The sequence below is a fragment of the Rhinoderma darwinii genome, chromosome 9, assembly GCF_050947455.1.
Source record: "Rhinoderma darwinii isolate aRhiDar2 chromosome 9, aRhiDar2.hap1, whole genome shotgun sequence".
NCBI classification, from domain to species: domain Eukaryota; kingdom Metazoa; phylum Chordata; class Amphibia; order Anura; family Rhinodermatidae; genus Rhinoderma; species Rhinoderma darwinii.
In genome coordinates this window covers 29,709,638-29,736,094 of record NC_134695.1, presented here as the reverse complement: position 1 = coordinate 29,736,094, position 26,457 = coordinate 29,709,638, and the positions used below count along the sequence as shown (strand labels likewise).

Here is a 26,457-nt window from a genome sequence, read left to right as displayed (position 1 = left end):
CGAGGTAATTACGTCCGTAATTAACGGACGTATTTCGGCCGCAAGTACTGGACCGAACACAGTGCAGGGAGCCGGGCTCCTAGCATCATAGTTATGTACGACGCTAGGTGTCCCTGCCTCGCTGCCGGACAACTGTCCCGTACTGAAAACATGATTACAGTATGGGACAGTTGTCCTGCAGCGAGGCAGGGACTCCTAGCGTCGTACATAACTATGATGCTAGGAGCCCGGCTCCCTGCACGCTGTTCGGTCCGGGACTTGCGGCCAAAATACGTCCGTCAATTACGGACGTAATGACCTCGTGTGAACATTCCCTTAGACCACTTTTACACACCAGTATTAACTTTGGTCAGTATTTTGATTCAGTATTTGTAAGCGAAAACCAGGAGTGGGACCAAAGCAAAGAAGAGGTGCAAATCTTTATATTATACTTTTTTCTATGTCTATGGTCCGCTCCTGGTTTTGGCTTCGAAATACTGAAGGAAAATAATAATCAAAAGTGGCCTTATGCTGGGAGTTCATTCTGGTCAATGGTGTACGAAGCAGAGAGCTTATAACAGCAACCAAGTGCATTCTCTTATTCTGGCCGCTCATACATAAACCATGATTTTAGTGGAAAAAATGTTTGAGCATTTAAAACTATTTTCCAGTTTAACATAAATAAAGCTTAAAGAGACTGTCCAGTTGTCAACTTAAAAATGATGTTACCTGCTTACCTGCTATTTCCTTTCACTTTGCTGCTTTGTAGCTCAGCTCCTTTAAGACAGAGCTGTGAGCAGTGACTACCGTTTAGCTACCGTGACTACAGGGAGTCTGAGGTAGTCTGAAATCCACCTTCTGTCTTATTGGTTCAGGCTGCTGCTCTCTCCCTCGCACTGCAATTCTGCCTCTTCAGATTAGCTGCTGTGTATGATCACAAGTCCATCAAAGGCTCACCAGAAAGTCAATGCAAAAAGAGCTGATTTCTATTACAAGGGCAGAATTACAGTACAGATTACTAAATCATCAGTTAGAAAAAGATTATCAGGTAATTGTCGCACATAAACTATTTTGAGGGGAATGAGCCCTAGCAGGGTCGTAGATAAAGGCTCATGAGCTCGGGTACAAGAATTCAGCTTGGGCCCCGCTACCCCTCCCCAACACCACCATCACCAGACTCCTGCGCGTGCCTATGCCCAGCAGACTTGCACAACAGCCCCATAGTATAATTCCCCCACACAGTATAATTCTCCCATAGCTGCCCCCACACAGTATAATGCCCCCATAACTGCCCCATACAGTATAATGCCCCCCATAACTGCCCCATACCATATAATGCTCCCCATATCACCCCCCCCAACAGTATAATGCCCCACATAGCTGCCCCCATACAGTATAGTGCCCCGCATTTCAGCCCCCATACAGTATAATGCACCCCATATCAGCTCCCCATACAGTATAATGCCCCCCATATCAGCTTCCCATACAGTATAATGCCTCAATATCAACTCCCCATACAGTATAATGCCCCCATATGAGCTTCCAATACAGTATAATGCTCCCATATCAGCTCCCCATACAGTATAATGCCCCCATATCAGCTCCCCATACAGTATAATGCCCTCATATCAGCCCCCATACAGTATAATGCCCCCATATCAGCTCCCCATACAGTATAATGCCCTCATATCAGCCCCCATACAGTATAATGCCCCCATATCAGCTCTCCATACAGTATAATGCCCCCATATGAGCTCCCCATACAGCATAATGCCCCCATATCAGCTCCCAATATAGTATAATGCCCCCCATATCAACTCCCCATACAGTATAATGCCCCCCATATCAGCTCCCCATACAGTATAATGCCCCTCCATATCAGCTCCCCATACAGTATAGTGCCCCCATATCAGCCCCCATACAGTATAATGCCCCCCATATCAGCTCCCCATACAGTATAATGCCCCCATATCAGCTCCCCATACAGTATAATGCCCCCATATCAGCCCCCCAAACAGTATAATGCCCCCATATGAGCTCTCCATACAGTATAATGGCCCCATATGAGCTCCTCATACAGTATAATGCCCCAATATCAGCTCCCCATACAGTATAATGCCCCCATATGAGCTCCCTATACAGTACAATATCCCCCCATATCAGCTCCCATACAGTATAATTCCCCCATATCAGCCCCCCATGCAGTATAATGCCCCCCACCTCATCAGCCCCATGCCATATCAGCCCCCCAAACAGTATAATACCCCCGCCATATCAGCCCACCATACAGTATAATATCCCCTGCCATATTAGCCCCCCCCCCCATTCAGTATAATGCCCCCATATGTGCATAATAGAAAAATAACATAATTACTTACCTATCCCCGTTCCCATGCCGAGTGGAGGATCCTTCACCTCCTCCGGTGTGTGCTATGAGTTACTCGGCGCAGACAGGTGTGATGGTGTTGGTACATCGCGCCTGCCTGCTTTGAGCCGCTCAGGGCACAGTGAATGCTGGAGCAAGGAGTCAGCCATCAGCTCCTTGCTACAGCATTGAATGGAACCGAGACCTCAGTGAGTGACTCGCAACCCCCAGAGGGATGCGACCCACAGTTTGTAATGTATTGTGTTGTATTGTGCAGTTTGTGGTGGAGAGAGGAGGGGGGGCTGTAATTTAACGCCCCCCCCCCTCTCCACCGCAAACAGAGACAGCACAGTACAACACAATACAATACAAGGCAACACAATACATTACAGTACAGTACAGACTCTGCAGCTCACCTGGAGCCCTCCGCACTGGCTCTTCCACGCTGGCTGGAACGCCCCTCACGTGACGTCACGGTCACATGGTACACTATGCCTACCATGTGATCGTAACCAGGAAGTGCCAGCTCCACGGCACAGAAAATGTATTTTGCTGTATGGCAACGGGGGCCCTGTTGGCCCCCCAGGTTTAGGGGCCTGGTCGCAACTGCGACCGCTGCGACCCCTATGGCTACGCCACTGAGCCCTAGTAAGCTCCCTTCCTTTAGAGTCACTTCAATCTTTGTGTGATCAAAATTTCTTCAACAATATACCTTGTGTTTTAATTCTTTACCATCTTCAAGATGCCAGCTTACTGTCAGTGAATGGAAACTTTCTTATTACATTCAGAAGATCAAAAAACCCAGCCTGATTATGACCTCCTTACAAATCTTCAAAGTTAATTAAGGGCACATTCAGACGTGGCAGAAATTTTCTTGATGAAATTCACTGTGAAAATCCGCTGCTGGTTTGCAACAGACTGTGCATGCTGCGGAATGTAAACTCTGCACCCCGAGCTAGTTTACACATAGTTGTTTTCTGCAACGTCTGCACTAACGTAACTAAAAAGTTATGGAAACACGAAGGAAAAAAGTCTGCTGCGGATTTCCACTGTGGCCTGTCTGCCACCTCTGAATGTTCTCTAAGGGAGAGCTTTGATATGCTGTGAGACTGTTTTTAACCACTTTCGATGGTCTCTGTTTGACTTATACCCTGGAAAAATCTCCTGATGAATACGTTAAATGAGGGCTGTGACAGTGGCAACAATGGTACATCATGAACTCTTATAATCCCTTTTCATGAAATATCCATTAAATACCATCATAGCATATGGGTGGCGAATGCCACTGTTAGGCCAGGTTCCCACAGGACGGATACGCTGCGTAAAAATCACGCAGCGTGTCCGACCTGGAACATGCAGGACATTCCATCCAAAAAATCGCACCACATTGTGGTGCGATTTTTTCAGACGGAAATTCCGCTGCGTAAGAAAGCCGTTCATACTTACCCCCTCCCTCCTCTGACGTCCGCTCCGGCCTCCATGGGTGACGTTTCAGGTCACTTGGGACGCAACGTCATCCCCGGAGGCCGGACTGCATGAAGAAGGAGGGCGTTCTGGGTAAGTATGTCTTCTTCTTTGTGATTACGCCGCAAAAAAAAAGAACGCATGGCTTTCTGTTGCGGGTTTGGCATCCCCATTGAATTCAATGGGCAAACCCGCAACGGAAATTGAACAAAAACACAGCATAAGTTGACATGCTGCGGAATTAAATTCTGCACCGCAGTTCAAGTTATTAACATTTACACTGCTTTTTTTTCCGCAGCGTGGGCATGAGATTTTCTTGCTGCTACTGTAAACACTGCGGAATTTCCGCACAGAATTCCGTTGTGGAAATTTGTCAGCGTTTACGCTACGTGGGAACCCAGCCTTAGACATCCGTTTAACGCATGTGTCACCCATAGGCTATAATGGCTTTCGTTTAACGGATATGTCATGAAAAGTTATTGAAAAGTTTATGAAATATACGTTTTAAGGGTATGTTCACACGAGGTCATTACGTCCGTAATTGACGGACGTATTTCGGCCGCAAGTAACGGACCGAACACAGTGCAGGGAGCCGGGCTCCTAGCATCATAGTTATGTACGATGCTAGGAGTCCCTGCCTCGCTGCCGGACAACTGTCCCATACTGTAATCATGTTTTCACTACGGGACAGTTGTCCGGCAGCGAGGCAGGGACTCCTAGCGTCGTACATAACTATGATGCTAGGAGCCCGGCTCCCTGCAGTGTGTTCGGTCCGGGACTTGCGGCCGAAATACGTCCGTCAATTACGGACGTAATGATCTCGTGTGAACATACCCTCAGGAATGCCTGTGACGTATGCCATATAGTGTCATACGTTACACATAGGCTCCCATTTTAAAAACCGTATACAGTACTCTCAAACAGACTTGCGATTTGATTGTATTCTATACCTGGTTATTTACTCTTTAAACTATTTGTATTTGCTTTTGTTTGTTTTCTAATTTCACTAAGGCTTCATGCACCCGACCGTGCTCGTAATTACGACTCGTAATTATGAGCACGGCCGGGCACGGCCGGCCGCGGGCAGCCGGCCGCTTTTGCGAGCCATGCTGTCATTATAAAGTATAGCAGCACGGCCCGTAAAATAGAAAAATAGAACATGTTCTATTTTTTTAACGGCACGGGCACCTTCCCGTGAGAAAACGGGAAGGTACCCGTGGGTAACAGAAGTCTATGAGCCCGTTATTGCGGGTCGTAATTACGACCCGCAATAACGGGTGTTTTTATGGTCGTGTGCATGAGGCCTAAAACTGTTGAAAGTAAAAAAAATATATCACACGGTATACTTTTTTTTACTGGATGCCTCTTGGTGGAATAGCATAGTCAACTATGCTTTTCTATGAAGAAAAAAAAACGGTGACACCCAACATATACTGTCCGACAAAGGCCAAAAGGAAATTATTTTGGCCTCCGTCAGATTTATGAGAGCCTATAAGTATGTTTATTGTATACGCACAGGAAGCTTTCGCAACGCATATATCAAATGTGTAGCTGAAACGCAGTGGGAAAGGAGCCTAACAAGCCGTACACCTGTGTCAGTTGCACATAATCAGGACACATGTGTAAGCCTCTGGATGTAAATAAGAATGTTCATATTCACAGACAGTAAGCAGAAATCTTTAAAATGATGAGAAATTAAAACGCTTAGGGCCTCATTTATCTAAACTGTTTATTACTGTGTTAAGCATGTGAATCTGGGCGCTGCTGACATCAGACTTCCAAAACAATAGGATGAGCAATTAAAGTAACTTTGATTTCAATATCAAACTGGTATTTTCTTTGGCCCATAATTCCCACTAGGGGAATTAAAAGTATGATTGTTTAATTCCTTGTACAATACACTGCAATACTTCTGTATTGCAGTGTTCTGTCCTTTTAGCATATCCTATTAATCCCTGTCATCTTAGTGACTAACCTGGGGCCCTTCATTAAAGGGGTTATCCAGTCACTAAAAGTTGATGGCCTATCCTCAGGATAAGCCATCAATAGGTGATGGGTTGGGGCACGACGCCTGGGACCCCCTAATCAGCTCTTTTGAAGGGGCCGCAGCGATTGTCCGAGTTCCCCTTCATTTCTTCTTGCTCACTGTGAATCGTCGACACGGAAGTAGCGGCGATTCACAGGTTTTGCCGCTTTTTCTCCCATTGAAGTGAATGGGAATAAAGGTTGCAATACCTGTGTATCGCCCGTACATCCGTGTCGACGATTCACAGTGAGCAAGAAGAAATTAAGGGGAAGAAGCGCTCGGACGAGCATGGCGGTCCCATCAAAATAGCTGATCGGTAGGGGTCCCGAGTTCGGACCCCGACCCATCAGCTATTGATAGCCTATCCTGAGGATAGGCCGTACATTTTTAGCAACTGGATAACCCCTTTAAGCCCCTGGCTGCTATGACATATCATCAGCCCCCATGTATAGTAGGGTGGTCAATGGGGCAATGGAGGGGGCCCCCATCTGTCTAACTGCATAGATGCCGCGGTTGCTATTGACCACAGCATCTAATTGGTTAAATGGCTGGGATCAGAGTTCTCCCTAATTCAGCTTGTCAGAGCAGGGTGTAAGCTGCAATATACAGCCGAAACTTGCTGCGTGTGGAGCAGACCCAGCACCTGAGCCCACACTATACATCCCCTGCGACATGCACCGTACATGTACAGCGGATGTCACCCTCTTGGTTAAGCTTTACTTCCATAACACTGGGCAACTCATTTTAAGAATTCTTAATTTTAATTCTAGTCTTTAGGATATATGGTTGGATAGCCAAAATAGTTCAGTCATCATCTTGTTTTGGGCTATGCTCCACCATAGAGTGGTGAGCTGGTAGTTATTAGGCCTCCTTCATGTAGGGTTTTTGTTCAGCGTTTTAAAACGCATGTAAAAAATCCCTGGAGTTTGAACCATATTGTATAATATTCTAATTTACTTTTCACAAAGAAAAAAAGACTTCCTAAAATAAAATATGAAAACCTAAATATGAACTTTAATGCAAAGTTTCAGATGGAAAATTAACTGATATTCTGAGCAAAATAAAAATGAATTAAAATGAATTCAGGGAAAATTATAATACCAAGAATAGGTAGCTTGCCACTCTACAAGGATAAACAGCACAATGACTTCCTCTGTCACTTATGTACACTTTAAACATTATATGGTATGTACACCTTTGAAAATATTTTTTAATCACCTTTTATTAAAAACTTTTTTTTTCTTTTTTAAATACAGCTTCTATGTATCCTGTATACAGAGAAACGGTATCTTTCCGTCAAAGCCGCTGCTGTCAGTGCAGCTGAGCTGACGGCTTGGCTGAAAGCTGGTCCATATAAGTAGATGTGATTGGTATTTACTGGAACCTATGTGTCCGAGACACGCAGGACCAGCTTTCAGCCGAACTGTCAGTCCAGCTGAACTGACGTCTGCAGCTTTGACAGAACATTACAGCTTCTATGAATACAAGATACATAGAAGCTGTATCTTAAAAAGTTTTTAAAACAAGTCGTTTAAAATCACATAAACCATTGATTTATTAAAAATAATAAAAAAATAATTCTTTCAAAAGTGTACATAGCCTTTAAAGGGCATATTTACTAAGACTTATGCAAGACTTATGTTCGGAGACGCCTGCCTCTTAATACACATGCTGCATTTTGGCTATTCGTGCGCCACCAAGGGAAATCTATGCCAGCTCCTAGATTTCCGCTTGAGTTTATGCCAACTTCTGGCATAAATAAACAAAATGTGTTGGGCACTGGGTGCCCCCGCTCATTATGCTAGGCTCCACCCACTTTTTTTAAAAGTGCAGAGAGCAGCAGAAACACCAAACCGTCGCAATTTTATCCACAAATTGCAACTTTTGTGCCGTTTGCTACATTTCTACGCCAGAAAACTCGCATAGAAATGTTATTCCCTCTATGCATATATTTTTGCATAATGTTTAAATACTAAAAAAAAAGATTTTTACATTCCTTTCTCTCTTTCTCGCACTAGGTTGTATATAAAAATAATGACTTCAAACTGGAACTCTCCCGTCTTGCTGCTGATAGTGATTCAAAGATGCGACTAAGTGGTGACCTCCTCTTCCGCTGTGAAAATGTTCCTTCATTAGATCCGGTAACATTTCAAGTTCCTGAAGCCTTTCTACGCCTTCCTCGATGGGAAACCAAGAAAGCCGGATCAATATCTTTTGACTTTAGGACCACAGAGGCCAATGGTCTTCTGCTTTTCAGTCAGGGAAGACCACGCACTGGTAGTGGCCCTGCAGGAGCTGTTCCAGGATCAGTGGCCACTGGAAGGCCAGAAAGACCACCAAAAGCAGATTACTTTGCAGTGGAGTTGCTTGAGGGAACACTGTATCTTCTGCTTGATCTCGGTTCTGGAGGAATTAAGGTGAAAGCAAGTCACAAAAAGGTCAATGATGGAGAGTGGTGCCATGTTGACATTCAGAGAGATGGCAGAAAAGGTATGTGTTATTACTTATTATTTAACACACCAGTGTTCTAAAATTAACTAAAAACAATACTAGTATCCAACTCCACTCAGGATGGAGACTAAAACTAACAATTTATTTTAGAAGTTATATGCTTATCCAGCATTGTAGTTGGTCATAGTGTAATTGGCAAATATTTTGAAAATATAGTCGCTTTCCTTAGCAAGCCCAACCATGCCTTTATACCCTAAATAAAAGACGAGATTGCACTTGTAAACGTAGTCCTTTAATACGGCACTTAGGTAAATAAAGGGGTTGTCTCATCAGAGATAACCCCTTTCAATATGCGGCGGGATGATCAGCTCATGGCCAACCAGGATATGTAGTATCGCATGGCGACTATTCAGATGACTAGCCGCCGGTGTAATAGAAGGACGGCTCGAATCTGCCAGAACTGGAGCCACTTGTACAGCGGGGGACCCCCATATATAATGTTCATATATCTTTATGAGATAACCCCTTTAACACTACTTCCTGGGAAAAGAGATTGTAAATAAATGTCACATAGTGAGATGCACAATAAAATTAATACAGGGACACATTTAGGCTGATGTGCCTATTCTTCTGGGTGCAACAAGCCACTTTGCCTTGGTTGGGGTATATAGATCCAGACCTAAGGCAACAAACTCGACTTTTACTGCAGGTGAAGAAAAACCTAGTTAAGATTCCTTCTGATGCATGTGAACCATTGCCAGATCCTATCATGCCATATCTCTCCACAAAACTGTTAACCATAGTCATTAAACTAAAAACTAAATGGTTACATCTCTCTTCATTTATTGTAAATATAAATACTACACAAAATATGAAAATTGGGCTTTATGGGAAAGTTTGCTGCTTGTTCCACCAAAGCGTAACTCACCAGCGGTCCCAGCTCCTAGCAGTTAAACAGTGGAGGGGAGCAGCATTTAGTGTAGAAACCAGACCCCAGATCATGGATGACAACGCCTCCAATTTAAACGATCAGAGAAAAATCAAAGATCTGCCGCCCCTAATATTTCTTAGTAACAGCTGTCATTGGATTACCAGTCTGGATTTCAGGTAGAATTTCAGAGGACATTATAAAGGAGAGGAGGTCAATGAGCATGAACAATAGGGCCTAGCTCCTTACTCTGTATATTCCATTTAAAGATATGATTGATAGTATTGAGGAGTGAGTTCAGGTTTGTTTAATAACCGGTGAGAATTACTCATTATTGTCTTCACTTGGCACACATTAATATTGTCATTTTAGACTTTAGGCTGTGTTAACACTGTCATTTATAATAACCTAAAGTCAACGGAGGGATTCATTGGGCTCTATACAATCACATGTATACCTACATTAGAGGGGCTCATGCACATGGCCTTATTATATGGCTTCATTTTGTACTGAGCGTTAATAGGGTTGCCACAGAGGACCATGAGGCCTATACGTCACCTCTGTATGCCTCCAATTTAATGCTTTTTTTTCCCTGTTGGATTCTGTACAAATCTGAGAGAAAAACATATTGTGGAGGTTTTCATCATATGCCAATCTGTATGTTCACCCGACAGAGCTGCACAGCATCCTTACGGATTTGCCGTTCAGATCAGCCCTAATGCACACGACCGTAGTGGTGTGCACGGGCCGTGATTTGTGGCTCAGACGGCCTCGGAGTGTCACCCACGGCCACCCGCAAATCACGGGCCGTGCACATTGCCATGTGCATTCATTTCAACTAACATGGACCGCAAAATGCTGCAGTAATAGGACATGTCCTATCTTTTTGCAGGCTAAGCTCCCAGGCAATGTACGAACCGTGGAATCCACGGTCGTGTGCGTGGGCCCATTGAAATGAATGGGGCCACAATTCACCCACAGATTTGCGGGTGAATTGCGGCCGTAAAAATACGTTTGTGTGCATGGGGCCTAAGTGTGTGCAATAAATTCAATAATAAGTTAGATCCATGATTGTTTTTTTACTTAGAGAGATATTGACACCCACTAACTCAGCTGTGGCAGCCATTTTTGACAACAGAAAGTTCAACTATATAAATTTATATCTTTAAATTTGCTTCTTAACAACATTAATAAAACATGTTGACAGAATGACAGCTTTCCCATAAGTTTCTGAGAATCGAACTCAAGCATGACAACCAATACTGCCGCAAGTAGTAGCCATTTTTTAATTGTTTTAACATCTGATTTACTATTACATGACCATTTTTACATGGTGTGTGTATATTGTCTTCAATACAATATGTAAACGAAATGTAGAAATTCATTATTACTATTGTAATGTTTGCTTTGTACTTCTAAATTGCGACATTTCTTTTGTTATCCTCAGGTTCTATCTCCGTTAATAGTAGAAACACACCCTTCCAAGTTGGAGGGGAGAGTGAAATTCTTGACCTAGATGGAGAAATGTACCTAGGAGGTCTTCCTGAACCGAGAGAAGATCTTCAACTTCCGCCTGAAGTCTGGACAGCCTCCCTTGGTTTGGGATTTGTAGGTTGTATTCGGGACCTTTTTGTTGATGGCAAAAGTAGAGACATTCGACAGCTAGCTGAGTTATCAGGGGCTTCAGGTGTTGCTCTTTTATGTACTCGAGAAACCCAGCGCCATTGCACAAATTCCCCATGTAGAAATGGAGGTCAATGTAGGGATGGCTGGAACCGCTTTATCTGTGACTGCGTGGGGACAGGATACCTTGGGGACACATGTGAAAGAGGTGAGATATAATGTATTATTTATATTGTACTATAAATAATGAAAATAACATATTAACTTCATCCCCACTGTATCATATATATCACATTGCTATGAAAGTGAAAGATTATGGTTTATCTGTGGGCTCTACCCACCCTAACCATGCAAGCTATACTGCAAAAGTACTTCCCCAGTCAATAGAGAACCCTCTCAGTAGAACCATAACTTCCTTTTCCTGCACTGATGATGGCTAACAAGATTGAAACAGTCACATGTAAATTACTTATAAGCTGTATCTGTGCTATACGCCTATGGTTCTGGAAGCCTTATTGGCCAAAAAAATTGTTGCCACATAACCACCCACTATGACAGACTAAGAATTAAACACCTTGTTTTTTTTTTATACGTATGTAATAGAATTGGGTTATTTAAATACTTTCTGTTTTAGAAAGACTTATTCCTGCCTTGCATAAATGGAGTGAAAAGCGTCACTTTTCTCCCTTATAGAGGTATTCCAGTTATAACCAGTTATCACCTACGATAACAGATAAATTGTTGAGGTTCAATGCCATAGACTTTGAATGGAGCGGCAGTACGCATGCTTGGTTGTCGATCCATTCATTTCCTCCTGGCAAGCGGTCATTTATCTGGGTGGAACAGGGGATCCGGACCCCTGATCTGGCGATTGGTGAATGTCCCAGCAGCCAGACCCCAACCGATGTAGCTGTTATCACAAATCCAGTGGATAGGTAATAACTTGTTATAACCGGAATACCCATTTAAGCTCTACTCACTCTACCCTTTCAGATATTATACCTTTGGTTTACTGTAACATACATTGGTTAAAAAAATATATATCAATTTAAATGTGCTGAAAATATTAAAGTCATCCTAAAATTCTGGTTACAAAATTTTAGGTTGTTAAAGAAGCACTCCGGCAAATTTTCTTTTTGCACCAAAATACACCATGTTCTCAAACAGGAGGTAATTTCTCCTGTGTGGCTGACTTCCTGTGTAATACAGGATTACATCATCACCAATCACATCCCTCCTGGCAGCTTCGAGACCCCTTCTTTCTCCTCTGTATATTCCCTTGCATATATAGTGGTGCTAAAGAGATGATTTCTTCCCTATCTAAGGACCAGGAGTGCAGTGATATAATAGGAGCGTACATATAATAATTACCTGCAGAGTTATAAAGCTCACCTGACTCACACTGACTGTCTATACTATTTGTGAGTGCTATGTGCAGAGTCCAGTGTATTTCTATGAGATGCTGCTCCTCACTGTCTCCTATGTCACTGATCTATCATTTGCTGCACTTAGGATTTAGAGCAGAGAAAGTGCAGTGTGATGAGAGTCCACCCCTTCTGCCTTTGCTAAGCCAGAGGCATGATGGGAAATGTAGGCTGCACTAGGAGAACCCAAGATGGCAGACAACCCATAAATAGCACACTAAGGCCCCATGCAGACAAAAATGTTTTTGCGGGCCGCAATTCACCCGCAAATCTGCGGGTGAATTGCGGACCCATTAATTTCTATGCGCCCATGCACACGACCGCGGTTTCAACGGTCCGTGCATTGGCTGGAAAACCGGGCTTATTGAATTCAATGCGTGCACGGCCGTGATTTGCAGGCGGCTCGAGGAGCGTCATCCAATGACACTCCACGGCCGTCTGTGCCGCTATCACGGGCTGTGCACACGGCTACTGTCGTGTGCATGAGGCCTAAGTAGAACAGATATACACAAGGCATACACAGGGGCCTCTACATTATTCTTTAACCCCTTGGTGACATGTCACATACATGTCAGCTGCCAAATGGGCAGTATGGAGCTGACTCACAGGATGAGCGCACTCCATACTGGCTGTATTTTACATCACTGCAACGGGAGGAATTTTAAATAACTCCGATCCGACCAGTTTAACCACTTAGATACCATGTTCAATAGTGTCCATGGCATCTAAGCCATTAGAAATAGGGGGACAGCCCCCTCCAATATCTGATCGCCCCCCCCCCCACGACGAGATAACCGGGTGACGATGGTTGTCATTGCAGTCTAGGGGCCTAATGAAGGTCCTAAGGTCTGCCATCTTTGTGCTAATATTTAGCAGTATATTGTACAAACGATTGCTGGTTCAAGTCCTCTAGAGAGATTAGTAAAAAAAAAAAAAGTTAAACACTACTAAAGTAAAGTTTTTTTAATGTACAAAATAAAACTTTTCCCATTTTCCCCTAAAGAAATGTAAAGAAAAAAGAAAAAAAAATTATCCCTCACACATATCAATCAACAGAAAAATTAAAAAGTTATAGCTCTCAGAATATAGTGACACAAAAAAAATTATTCTTTAACAAATGTTTTTTGTGTGCAAAAGTGATAGGACATAAAAGAAAAATGGATAAATTTGGTATCGCCATAATTATATCGACGCATAGAATAAAGTTGACAAGTCATTTTTACCACATGGTGAACACCGTAAAAATTAATTCTAAAAAACCATTGCAGAATCGCTGTTTTTTACCCATTTTACCCCACAAAGAATTTGTTTACAGCTTCCTAGTACATTAAATGGTGCATTAAATCCTGCCAATAAAAACTTCAACTCGACTCAAAAAAAGCCCTCAAACGGCCCTCAAACTGTTATGCTGACGGAAAATAAAAAAGGTGTGGCTTTTGGAAGGCGAGGAGGCAAAACCGAAACATTGACTGCGTCTCCATGGGGTTAATAATATCTTATTTTGGCAAAAACAAAAAACTGGAGTGCTTCTTTAAAGCTTTTATGTAATTCAATTTCTTACAATTAGAATGGGTTGACAGTATTGAAATTGTGAAAACATTGTATTACTCTCAATGTCATTTTTTTTATGAGTAAGATTACTATACATGAAGGTCATACCGTTGTTTAATAAATGTTTTACTCCTACTATATTCTCTTGAAAATTAGAATAGTAACTATGTGATTATTTCTTACGTTTTGATAGATAAATAGCAATTTTATGATTTCATGTCGGAGTAGGATTCATGTGTTTTCATAGATCAGAGACCAGTATAACAGTAATCTGTTGAATTTAATGTCGATCATTGTAAAGACATACAGTGAAGGAAATAAGTATTTCATCCCTTGCTGATTTTGTAAGTTTGCCCACTGTCAAAGTCATGAACAGTCTAGAATTTTTAGGCTAGGTTAATTTTACCAGTGAGAGATAGATTATATTTAAAAAAAAAACAGAAAATCACATAGTCAAAATTATATATATTTATTTGCATTGTGCATAGAGAAATAAGTATTTGATCCCCTACCAACCATTAAGAGTTCAGCCTCCTCCAGACCAGTTACACGCTCCAAATCAACTTGGTGCCTGCATTAAAGACAGCTGTCTTAAATGGTCACCTGTATAAAAGACTCCTGTCCACAGACTCAATTAATCAGTCTGACTCTAACCTCTACAACATGGGCAAGACCAAAGAGCTTTCTAAGAATGTCAGGGATAAGATCATAGACCTGCACAAGGCTGGAATGGGCTACAAAACCATAAGTAAGACGCTGGGTGAGAAGGAGACAACTGTTGGTGCAATAGTAAGAAAATGGAAGACATACAAAATGACTGTCAATCGACATCGATCTGGGGCTCCATGCAAGATCTCACCTCGTGGGGTATCCTTGATCCTGAGGAAGCTGAGAGCTCAGCCGAAAACTACACGGGGGGGAACTTGTTAATGATCTCAAGGCAGCTGGGACCACAGTCACCAAGAAAACCATTGGTAACACATTACGCCGTAATGGATTAAAATCCTGCAGTGCCCGCAAGGTCCCCCTGCTCAAGAAGACACATGTACAGGCCCGTCTGAAGTTTGCAAACGAACATCTGGATGATTCTGAGAGTGATTGGGAGAAGGTGCTGTGGTCAGATGAGACTAAAATTGAGCTCTTTGGCATTAACTCAACTCGCCGTGTTTGGAGGAAGAGAAATACTGCCTATGACCCAAAGAACACCGTCCCCACTGTCAAGCATGGAGGTCGAAACATTATGTTTTGGGGGTGTTTCTCTGCTAAGGGCACTGGACTACTTCACCGCATCAATAGGAGAATGGATGGAGCCATGTACCGTCAAATCCTGAGTGACAACCTCCTTGCCTCCACCAGGACATTAAAAATGGCTCATGGCTGGGTCTTCCAGCACGACAATGACCCGAAACATATAGCCAAGGCAACAAAGGAGTGGCTCAAAAAGAAGCACATTAAGGTCATGGAGTGGCCTAGCCAGTCTCCAGACCTTAATCCCATCAAAAACTTATGGAGGGAGCTGAAGATCCGAGTTGCCAAGCGACAGCCTCGAAATCTTAATGATTTACAGATGATCTGCCAAGAGGAGTGGGCCAAAATTCCATCTAACATGTGTGCAAACCTCATCATCAACTTCAAAAAACGTCTGACTGCTGTGCTTGCCAACAAGGCTTTTGCCACCAAGTATTAAGTCTTGTTTGCCAAAGGGATCAAATACTTATTTCTCTGTGCACAATGCAAATAAATATATATCATTTTGACAATGTGATTTTCTGTTTTTTTTTAAATATAATCTATCTCTCACTGGTAAAATTAACCTAGCCTAAAAATTCTAGACTGTTCATGTCTTTGACAGTGGGCAAACTTACAAAATCAGCAAGGGATCAAATACTTATTTCCTCCACTGTACATTCAAGAGCTATATTAATTCTGTAATATTCAACTCTTTTTTTTCAATTTTTTTTTTGTATTATAAAAATAACAAATCAAATGGCTTGACTATCCTCCAGGTCTACATTCTTGATTGTCTGTCCAGTCTAAGTTATTACTGGTGGTTTGTTAAGAACAAACCAGATTCTGCTCGAGGCTCCAGTTTCAATGGATATATGTGTGCCCACCTCTCCAACCAGATCAAAATCTGTATTCTTGCAGGACTGCCCCGTGTATGTTAGCGCTCCTGACCCATCACTCACCCAGTGAGGGTTGCTGCCATCTATTTTTTCATGGATTTAGTGACACCCCACAAGCAAAACAACTGTTTCCTTTCTTTTCATCCCCAGACATCTTAAAATTGTCAGTTGACATAATTACCATTCCTTGTCTCACCCATTTCTTGTGTTCTTGGTTATAGAAGCAGCAGTCCTGAGCTATGATGGCAGCATGTACCTCAAGGTCCTGCTCCCCGGGGTCACACACACAGAAGCAGAAGATGTGTCTTTACGTTTTATGTCCCAGAGAGCTTATGGACTTCTTCTGGCAACCACCTCTAAAGAGTCTGCAGACACATTACGACTAGAACTTGATGGCGGAAAAGTGAAGCTCACAGTAAACCTAGGTATCTATTTCAATCCCCTTTCCCAAGAAGAACATGACCTTCTTAAACCAATGGCTAGAGTCACAGAGACAAACTATTGATTTTATGAGAAGTAACAAAGCACACCAGCAAAGATCATTTATTTAAATGGTTAAATATAATTTTTACTTCTGCTTAGTTACTTTTACTTCAGCCGCTTGTCATACAATGGGGAGTATTTAACAGGCAGCTATAAGTTACATCTCATGAGACATATCTCTATTTAAGACTAAATCATTGGTGTGTAAATGCTGGAAGCTTAAAAATGAAGCTCTGCTGAATGGAATAATAGAAGGGGGTTGATGAGCTTTCTTTTGTTGTCGTACATTGTCACAGATAATTATTTCCTTCTGCATTACTCTACTGAGAAACGAGTCCCCATTTAGCTCGAAGATATCGAAATATTTACATAGTTGTACAATTACAATTGTCGAATTGTTTTTCAGGATTTTGTCAAAGCTGTAGATTTTTACACCAGGCAATTTTTTTATTTTTTAAGCTCTGCTACCTTGGCCAACTAAAAGCCCTTTTACGTGGGCCAATGATCGGGCAAACAAGCGCTCAGCCGACAAAAGAGCCAATGCTTGTTTGTCGGCTGATCAACCTGTGTAAACATAAAATGTGCTGCCGACAAGATGCAAATGCATTGGGATGAACGATCCTACTAACAATCATTCGTCCCCATACATTTCAATCATTGTTCCGAGTAAATGGAACAAGCGCCGACCAACATGCTATATTTTGATCAGCACTCGTTTACTGGGCAGAATATGCACCGTGTAAAAGGGCCTTGAGTTAAGCTGGGCTTCTGTACTGCATCGCCTGCTATTTGATGGACTGCTGTTAGATAACACTCAGCCAAAGAATGCAGTCCTGCTCTGGAAATTGCTTAAAAGCTATCCAAAGGCCCATGAAATGAAAAGCTGACCATTTAATTGATTGTGCCATTAGAACAGCCCCTGTCCATGTGCCCTATTTTTTGGGACCTTCCTCCATTTGCCAGAGAAGAAAGTCGCTGAAAAGTGTAACTCCCGCTCTGGAGGACTCATTGTGACCATGTATTACATGGTCCCAATACATTTGAATGTGCACCATATTATACCACATTTGTTCTGCAGCGGCTCCTCCGGTGATATCAGCTGATCTCTTGTGTGTCCTCAGTAGAAGAAGGAGTTGTCCTGTCCAGATGGGACAGTTATATGTCCATGTACAGTCAATGTAATACGCTAAATAGTTTATGTAATGACTTTACCGTTTTCAACCTATTTGTTTCCGGTATACACAGAGCTGCTTCATTTATAGCCCTTATTATTGTATTCCATGTAATGCTTTATTTTGCCATTGTGCTCTGAGTTTCCTTCTTTAATGTCCTTCATGCAATAAGATTTGTGGTAAAAGGCTGAATTCTAGTGATAGCCGATACATACACTAAATAGGTTTCATATGGTTATTGCGGTGGGAAGTTTTGGAATGACTTTATTTAATGGATACAGTCCTTTTGTCTCTGTGACTTTTGCCATCTTACCGGTCTACCATGCTTTAGGGATTGAAGCATGATTGAGTGGTATTCTATTAGTAAACTAATTCTGATAATATTCTTTAGTGTTTGCTTTGCTGAAAACCTTCAGACACATCTGGTCTGTCAGGCACGGAATGGACATCTCAGAGTGACAAAGCCCTGCCCCACTGTACTCTTCATAGACAGTCACCCATTAACTCTCATTCCTATTATAGTTCTCTCTATTCAAATTCATTTCTAGATATTAGACAAAGCAGAGAATTAATACACTGTTAGGCTTCGTTCACATCTGCGTTGGGACTCCATTCATGGGTTCCGTCGGACCTTTCCGTCAGGGGAACCCATGAACGGAACCCTGACTGAAACAAACGTAAACCATAGGTTTCCGTTTGCATCACCATTAATTTCAATGGTGACGGATCCGGTGCAAATGGTTTCCGTTTGTCACGGTTGTGCAAGGGTTCCGTCATTTTGACGGAATCAATACCATAGTCGACTGCGCTATTCATTCCGTCAAATTGACGGAACCCTTGCACAACGGGGACAAACAGAAACTATTTGCACCGGGTCCGTCACCATTGAAATCAATGGTGATGCAAACGGAAACCTATGGTTTCCGTTTGTTTCAGTCAGGGTTCCGTTCATGGGTTCCCCTGACGGAAAGGTCCGACGGAACCCATGAACTGAGCCCTGACGCAGATGTGAACAAAGCCTTATGTGCAAAAAAAGCTAATGATTAATTGTAAACTTTATATTCATGTTAGGATCTTAGGGCCTACTGCCTCTGTATGAGATGGTGATATAGCAAACCTGAGATTACCGTTAAGCACAGTAAATCATGATATGGCAGAATCGTTTTTGTTTTTTTTATTTCGACCTGATAGAAAAAGCTTAATGATAACTTCAGTTCTGCTACATCCATAGATTTGCTCGATTTTTTTTTGGCCTTATTTACAGTAATTTCTACTAAATTCATTTTAACCAAATCACTGTTATTATGTTTGGTAAGTAGAGATGTTACTTTTTGTTTTGCTTTATACATTTGTAGAAGTATTATAGGCCAGTTTGTGGATTTATACATATTAAGATTATATAGTCTCAGGGTCCATGCTGGGGAACCCATTTACTGTCGTGTTGTTATTTATGCAGTCATGTAGTTATGTCCCTGGGACGTCGGCTATATTAATATTTATTGGAAAGAACTACATTTCCCAGCATTCACACTTCACATGTATTAATTCATATCTTCACAATGAGAGGGACAGTAGGGATGATTGACTGTCAGAGAAACCTGAGAGAAGGTTCTGTAGGATCCTGTGAGTGGGAGGCAGGCATAACATATGTGCAACCTGTCCATTTGCACAGAGGACCAGTAGGTTAGTGGGATAACTTTCACCTTAAAGGGTAACTAAACATTTGACAAACTTCTGACATGTCATAGTGACATGTCAGAAGTTTTGATTGGTGGGGGCATGAGCCAATCGCTAAAACAAAGCGGCAGAAGCACTCGTGTGATCGCTCAGCCGCTTCATTTCTGTTCGGCTGTTCTCCCATTATTCTTGGCATCCTCTACATTCCAGCGCTGTAATTTTTATTATTTTGGCTCTCCCGTTGTCCCGCTGTGGACCCTGCTTTGCTTGGTGCATAATATACAAAATTTGAGTTAGGCCTCAAGCACACATCCGTGGCCATATATACGGCCGTAAATCACGGATCCGCAAAACATGGACCCCACACGGATGACTTCCATGTGCGGTCCGTAGTTTTAACAGACCAATGAAACGAATGGCCAAAACTGATCTACAAAAACGGGCAGGAATAGGACCTGTTCTATTTTTTGCGGATCGGTCACATAGTTCCTCAAAAAAAACAAAAGTGTGCTTAGCCCCATAGAAATAAATAGGTTAGTGTGCTATCCGTTATAAAAAACTATAGCACACTGAAGCAATTCACTGAAGTGTGCTTAAGGCCTAAAGGTAAAGAGAGGAGGAGACCTCACCTCTACTCAGTAGGCGTTGCCTCCTCCATCAATATGACACTGTCCAATCAGAGCAGACAGCCTCACAGTGATTGGACAGTGTCACAGTAATGAAGCAGGCAACGCCTACTGAGAAGAAATGAGGTCTCTTCCTCTCTGTACCTTTACTCAAAATTTGCATATTGAGCACCAAGCGGAGTAGGGGTCGTAACGGGTCAATGAGAGGGCCAAAAAAATTAAAATAACAGCACTGGAATCGACAGGACGGCAGGCATAAGGAGAGGTATGTGCTTTAAAGAAAACGAAAAAAACATGACGGGTACATCTTAAGTTAGGAAAAGCGTTAAGCACAACTAGATAAGCTTAAATAAAGATTGCACACAGTTACTGCACGTTAGGTTTATTAAAAAAAATATATATATATTTGAGGGCTATTCTTCTCATGCTATACTCTTGTAATTGGGAAGTTTTAAAAATAATTCTATATTACTATTTATACTATTGATACAATTTGTGATATTCTCATCTTCACGTGAATCACTCATTAAAAAGAACAAATACAAAATCATACACTTTCTTTTTTCCTCAAAAAAGAGATGTAGGTGGGGTCTGGTTTTGCCTCTTTTTTGTCCATGTCCCCTTTTCCGTCGCGGTTGACGACATGTGGTGACCACAGCCATCAGCACCAGATCAATTCCTTCTCTCCTGTAAGGAGGCGGACTGGATTGTTTCTGAAGGAGACAGAATGGCGGAGCATAGGTCCCACCTCTAAGTGCTATGGTAGATTGGTTAATAGCCAGAACATATGTTCTGAAATAACCTTTCAGCCTAGATGTTTGAGCTTAGAGGGTGAATATGCTGGGACCACCACCTTTCTTGTCTGCTGTTGGCTGTAGTTTGCAAGGTGGCCATTTCATGAAGGACAAGTATGTGTGGTACTATGGATTCTAAGCATGGGAAAAGGTTAATGCAGACTGGTATTTTCATTATAGAAAACCTTATAGGCCTCAAATATGGAAATTACTGCTGACAGAAAATGAAGGGATTGCCCATAGCAGCCAATCAGATTGCAGCTTTCAACTTAGAAGTTTTATAAAGTCATGGTATTAGTTGCTATGGGCAATTAGTTCCGCTTTTGTCTGTATTCATTTTTATACATGAGGCCCAATGGATTTATCATTGTACAAAAAATCCATATTTCGGCACAGTTCGCGTTTCACTAATATTTGCAAGGCATAACCACATAATGTTTACCTGATCTCTGATAGTATCCATGTTGTAAATATATGTAAACATTTTAGGATTTTCTAGTTTTTCTTGCCTTGATATTTTAAGAAAATAAATATGAAAAAGTCTTTTGTCACATAATTAGCCTGCTGTGATGTCAGTTATGAAATGGCCCCTGAGACACATGTGCGTCCCCGGAATATGTGGGTGCTGTATTGTTCTGTCTGCAGAAAGATCTGAAGGATAACTCAGGCTGTCTCTTTCTCTTCCCCTCAGACTGTTTACGGATAGTATGCGGGCCCAGTAAGTCTCAAGCTGTATCTTTGCTCTGACTGTGCTTTCTAACAAACCTGTTCTGCTGTTCACCTTCTTTGCTGTCTTCTTCTCGACTTTTTCTCCTTTTGCATTCTTTCTGTTACTTACTGTATCTTCAGAATTCTCTCTATATGGCTCTTTATGACACTTTATTGTTATTATTTTTTGTAGTCTGTTTGGAATAATTTTTAATAATGTAATTTCTTTGTGTTTTATTTGTTATATTTTTCTAAAATGTTAAATTTATATATATGTTTTTCCGTTATTTGTTGGTTCATGGGTAATTTTTAGCTAGCAATCACAAATATCATTGAATCAATATCACACAACACTGTTACAACATATGTAATAGTTAATTTTAGTAATTATGCTAAGTTTTATATATATATATTATCACTTTCTTCTAATCTCTATTCTTCTGTCAGTAGCCAGCAGTCATGACTTATTACTATAATGTTCATATCAATTCATATTAAATAGGTCTTAGGTTCATAATGCACAGGTAAAGCCATATCTCATAAAGATGGCAGAACGAAACAAAATGATTTCTACTTTTAGAATATAAAACAAAATATCAACTTTTGGTAAATTGGGCACAAGAGCTATAAGATATAAAAGTATACCGCTTTGTAATAATAACTAACAAGTGTCGGTGCGGAATGGTACCAGTAATGTGCTGTGTGATCAAAAAGAAATTTATAGTGGCACAGCTTGTACAGGTAAAACACACAGTTTCAATGTGTTTGATCTGTGCAAGGTGTGCGACCAATTATTGTTTTTCAAAACCGTGATAATTTGCGGTAAAACGCATTCAGCCTGTGACCATACACACTTATAATCAGGTCCTATCACTAGAAGCTATCTTTAGGTTCTTCATTCATGCTATAGAGGCCTAATAGACTGTTCTCTCTTAGGCCTCATGCACACGAACGTAAAAACGCCCGTAATTACGAGCCCATAGACTACTATTGGCCACGGGTACCTTCCCGCATGCTTACGTGGTGCCCGTGCCGTTGAAAAATATGGAACATGTCCTATTTTAGGCCGTAATAACGGCACGGGCAGGCCCATAGAAGTCTATGGGGCTCCTGTAATTACGGGTGGTTACGTGTGTGCACCCGTAATTACGGGAGCGTTGCTAGGCACATCAGGGGATAGTCACTGTCCATGGTGCTGAAAGAGTTAATTGATCGGCAGTAACTCTTTCAGTAACTACCGCTGGAGTTAATAGTATTAAAAATGAACTTACCTGCTTCTTCCTCCAGTTCGGCCTCCCGGGATGACGTTTCATCCCATGTGACCGCGGCAGCCAATCACAGGCTGCAGCGGTCACATGGACTGCTGCGTCATCCAGGGAGGTCGGACTGGATGTCAAAAGAGGGACTCGTCACCAAGACAACGGTCGGGGGTTTTTACTTTTAAACGCTGCGGAATCTCTGCCCCGAAAGGGCTGCCCCTTCTCTCTATCCTGATAGAGAGAAGGGGCTGCCGATTAGTGCAGAGAAAACGGGTCCGTAAATACCGGTGGAATACTGGTGACACCGGACCTGTATTTACGCCTGTATTTACAGACAGGAAAAAATATGTTCGTGTGCATGAGGCCTTAGTCATTGATCCTGCAGATGCATCATCTCTCCTCTATTGCATGTAAAGATGCAGGGACTAACGAGAGCCATCATCATCACCATCATCATCATCATCGAGAAAGAGAGAACTGAGAAGACATTATAGTCTAGAGTAGTAAGAGGTGGTAGGAAAAAGTGGCTGCCTCGGTGCAGGAGAGAGGGATCTTGTGCAGCAAGGGGAGACAGAGATTGTGTAGTATGTGGCACAATGCAGTTTGCTGTAGTCAGTAATCACACAGCAGGGGGAGAGAAGTGTTTGTTGTATCTATCACTAAAGGGGTACCTCCATTGGGCTCTAATTTTGAATATTTCTGAGGAGCAATCCTGAAAAGGTAAAAGTTAGAGCACCATGAAAAAAAATTAAGATTTAAAAAAAATAGTTAAAAACAAAAAAAAATGTATGTAAATGTCCAGGTACTCACTAAAACCACCCAAAAATAACATATTTGAATGTAAAACTGATCCTTAACTTCAAATATATTTTGTGCACTAACTGAATATTGTCTGTGCTCCCTGTGCCAAGGCCATGATGCCTCCAGCCAAGCATAGGCCAATGTGGGAATCATTATGTAGCCCAAATCTATTTCATAAGCTGTGGCATTAATGGCATACATTTAGTGTTACAGTACTTATTTTTAAGTGATTTTTCTTTTTTTAACCCATCCCAAAAAATGTTTTAAGTATTTCCTTAAAATCATCCATTTTTCAGAAATGTAATATTTTAAAAATTGAAGCATTTGAGAACATTAGGTACTGCTTTTAAAGTAAGCATTTGAATAATAACATTTTTATAACATCATTAAAATTGACAGAATAAAACACATCAGATTCTACATATCTATTTGTTGTAGCTTCCGTCACTTCTAGATGTAGGTATGTGTTTCTAAAAATGTTAATGCAAACCTTTACACTCCACTCCTACTCCTTACAGGTAAGGGCCCAGAGACTTTGTATGCTGGTCAAAAGCTAAATGACAACGAATGGCACACAGTTCGAGTTCTCCGCAGAGGGAAATACCTTCAGCTCAGTGTGGACAATGTCACTGTAGAAGGTAGTCAATGTTTTTTGAAAGTTTTATTTTTGTTTCCTTAGTTTGACGTACTAGTTAAATTTGCTGTCTTTTTTTTTAATTTATTTTTTTAGCTATTGAAGCTAAAATGACTAGTGCTAGAAGTTGATCCCACATGTAATTTTACTAGTTAGGCTTTAAAGAGCCATGTATCAGTCTTCCCACTTACAGTGGATGCACTTATTAAACCTAATGAAATAAAATCCAATTTAAGGGGCCTTTATAGGAGTTTAACCAATATTAGGAAGTGATAGCATATCACAAGGATATGCTATATTTTACTGATCAGGGGGGTCCAACTGCCGGGACCCCTGTGATCCTTAGAATGAAGGGACTAGTTAAGCGTTGCAGCTCCTTCACAAGTATTCTGTCATGGCGCGGGGTGTGAACCCACTGTGCCGTATCGCGTAGCGGGATAGCAGCTGGCCAACTAGGTGCAAAACAATGTCTATAGCCAGAACGGGTACCTGAGGCAATGTAAACAGTAGCGGTGACACGACTTGACTTTTACTGTAGATGGCACAGTAGATGCAGTGGAAGACACGACTTGTCTTTCACTGTAGATGGCACAGAGGCACGGTAGCACGGGATACAGGGTCCAGGCAGCAGGAACGGGTAACACTGGGGATTGGAAAATACTGGGAGACCATTTGCAAGACAAACTTTAGGTATACAACAGCGCTCAGGCAAGGATCAAGTGGGCAGAGCCCTTTTTATAGTCCAGCAGCATTCTGGGCTAATTATTGATTAATGACAACTGGACGCGTACTGGCCCTTTAAGGCCATGCACGTGCGGGTGAGCGCACCCTGCGGGAAACAGTCCCAGAATCCGGAAGTGAGTGCCGGTGTCTCCCTGGAGGGAGATGCCGCCGAGAACATAGACGTTCATGGCCGGGGCTGTCAGAGGGTAAGTCTGAACGACGGCCCTCGGCCATAGACGTTACAGTATCCCCCCTCTTACGCCCCCTCCTCTTGGGACCAGAGCGGGAGAGAAATCTCTTCACGAGGACAGGGGCATCGATGTTCTCCCCTTGCTCCCAAGACCTCTCTTCAGGACCAAATCCCCTCCTCCCCTTTCTTGGTGGCCAGGATCTCCTTCACTTCGAAAGTCCCTGACAAACCGCCAGGAGCCACTGCGGAACTAGATGTCCTGGAGTAGCGGTTCAGGACCATGGGCTTCAGCAAGGAGACATGGAAGGAGTCTGAGATCTTGAGGGTAGGAGGCAGCCGAAGCTTGTAAGACACAGGATTGATTTGTAGCAGAATCTCGAAGGGTCCGAGGAACCTCGGAGCAAACTTGCAAGACGGCACCCTTAGCTGGATATTCCTGGAAGACAGCCAGACCTTCGTACCTGGAAGAAACTGGGGAGGTTCTCGTCTTCTAGTGTCTGCCTTTCTCTTCATGCGGTCCACTGCCAGCAGAATAGAAGATCATGTCTGTTGCCATATCTGCAGAAAGTCCCTCAAGGTAGAGTCAGCTGCAGGCACCTGGGACATAGTAGAGACAGGAAGAGGTATACGAGGATGTTGGCCGTAAACGATGAAGAACGGACTGGATGTGGTGGACTCACTAGTATGGTTATTATAGGAGAACTCAGCCCACAGGAGCAGCTGCAACCAGTCATCATGTTGTCTGGAGACAATGTGCCGCAGATAGTTCTCCATAATCTTGTTAACCCTTTCAACCCTTTCGCAGAGTGCTCTCCAGAACTTTGAGGTGAACTGGACCCCTCGATCTGAGACAATATGCAGAGGCAAGCCGTGCAGACGGAAGATTTGTTGAACGAAGAGGTCGGCCAGTCGAGCAGCGGAAGGCAAGCCAGTCAGGGGAACAAAATGAGCCATTTTAGAAAATCGATCCACCACCACCCAGATCACACTGCATCCCGCAGAGAGAGGCAGATCTGTGACAAAGTCCATAGCAACATGCTGCCAGGGGGCGTCGGGCACAGGCAGTGGTTGGAGCAGACCGGCTGGTCTGGAGTGGGCAACTTTGTTTGCTGCGCACACCGTACAAGAGGAGACAAAGTCCAAGACGTTTTTGGGCAGCGTGGGCCACCAGAACTGACGGGCAATTAGGTCTCATGTCTTACGGGCACCTGCGTGACCTGCCAGCTTGGAACTGTGACCCCAGCGAAGGATTCTTCCTCTGTCTGCCAGATGTACAAAATTCCTTCCCGGAGGAATGTCTCTAACTTGCAGAGGGTTAACAGAATAGATGCAGGAAGGGTCAATAATATTCTGTGTGGACACCACAGTGTCCTCTGTTTCAAATGACCTAGACAAGGCATCGGCCCCCACATTCTTGTCGGCAGGTTGGTAGTGGAGTTCAAACCGGAACCGA

At 42.5% G+C, this 26,457-nt stretch overlaps 1 protein-coding gene across 14 annotated transcripts in view; it reads left to right on the top strand.

Annotated features, from left to right (window-relative positions):
* Positions 1-26,457, top strand: part of NRXN2 (neurexin 2) — a 760,118-nt gene that overhangs the window by 347,140 nt on the left and 386,521 nt on the right. For 10 of the 14 annotated variants that reach the window (XM_075837449.1, XM_075837451.1, XM_075837448.1 and 7 more), the window contains 5 exons: positions 7,853-8,324; positions 10,661-11,044; positions 16,159-16,362; positions 21,381-21,407; positions 23,976-24,095. In XM_075837449.1, coding sequence (XP_075693564.1) covers positions 7,853-8,324; positions 10,661-11,044; positions 16,159-16,362; positions 21,381-21,407; positions 23,976-24,095 — 1,207 coding nt within the window. The remainder of the gene's footprint in view (positions 1-7,852; positions 8,325-10,660; positions 11,045-16,158; positions 16,363-21,380; positions 21,408-23,975; positions 24,096-26,457) is intronic. The other 4 variants (XM_075837456.1, XM_075837455.1, XM_075837447.1 and 1 more) reach the window with 1 other exon arrangement.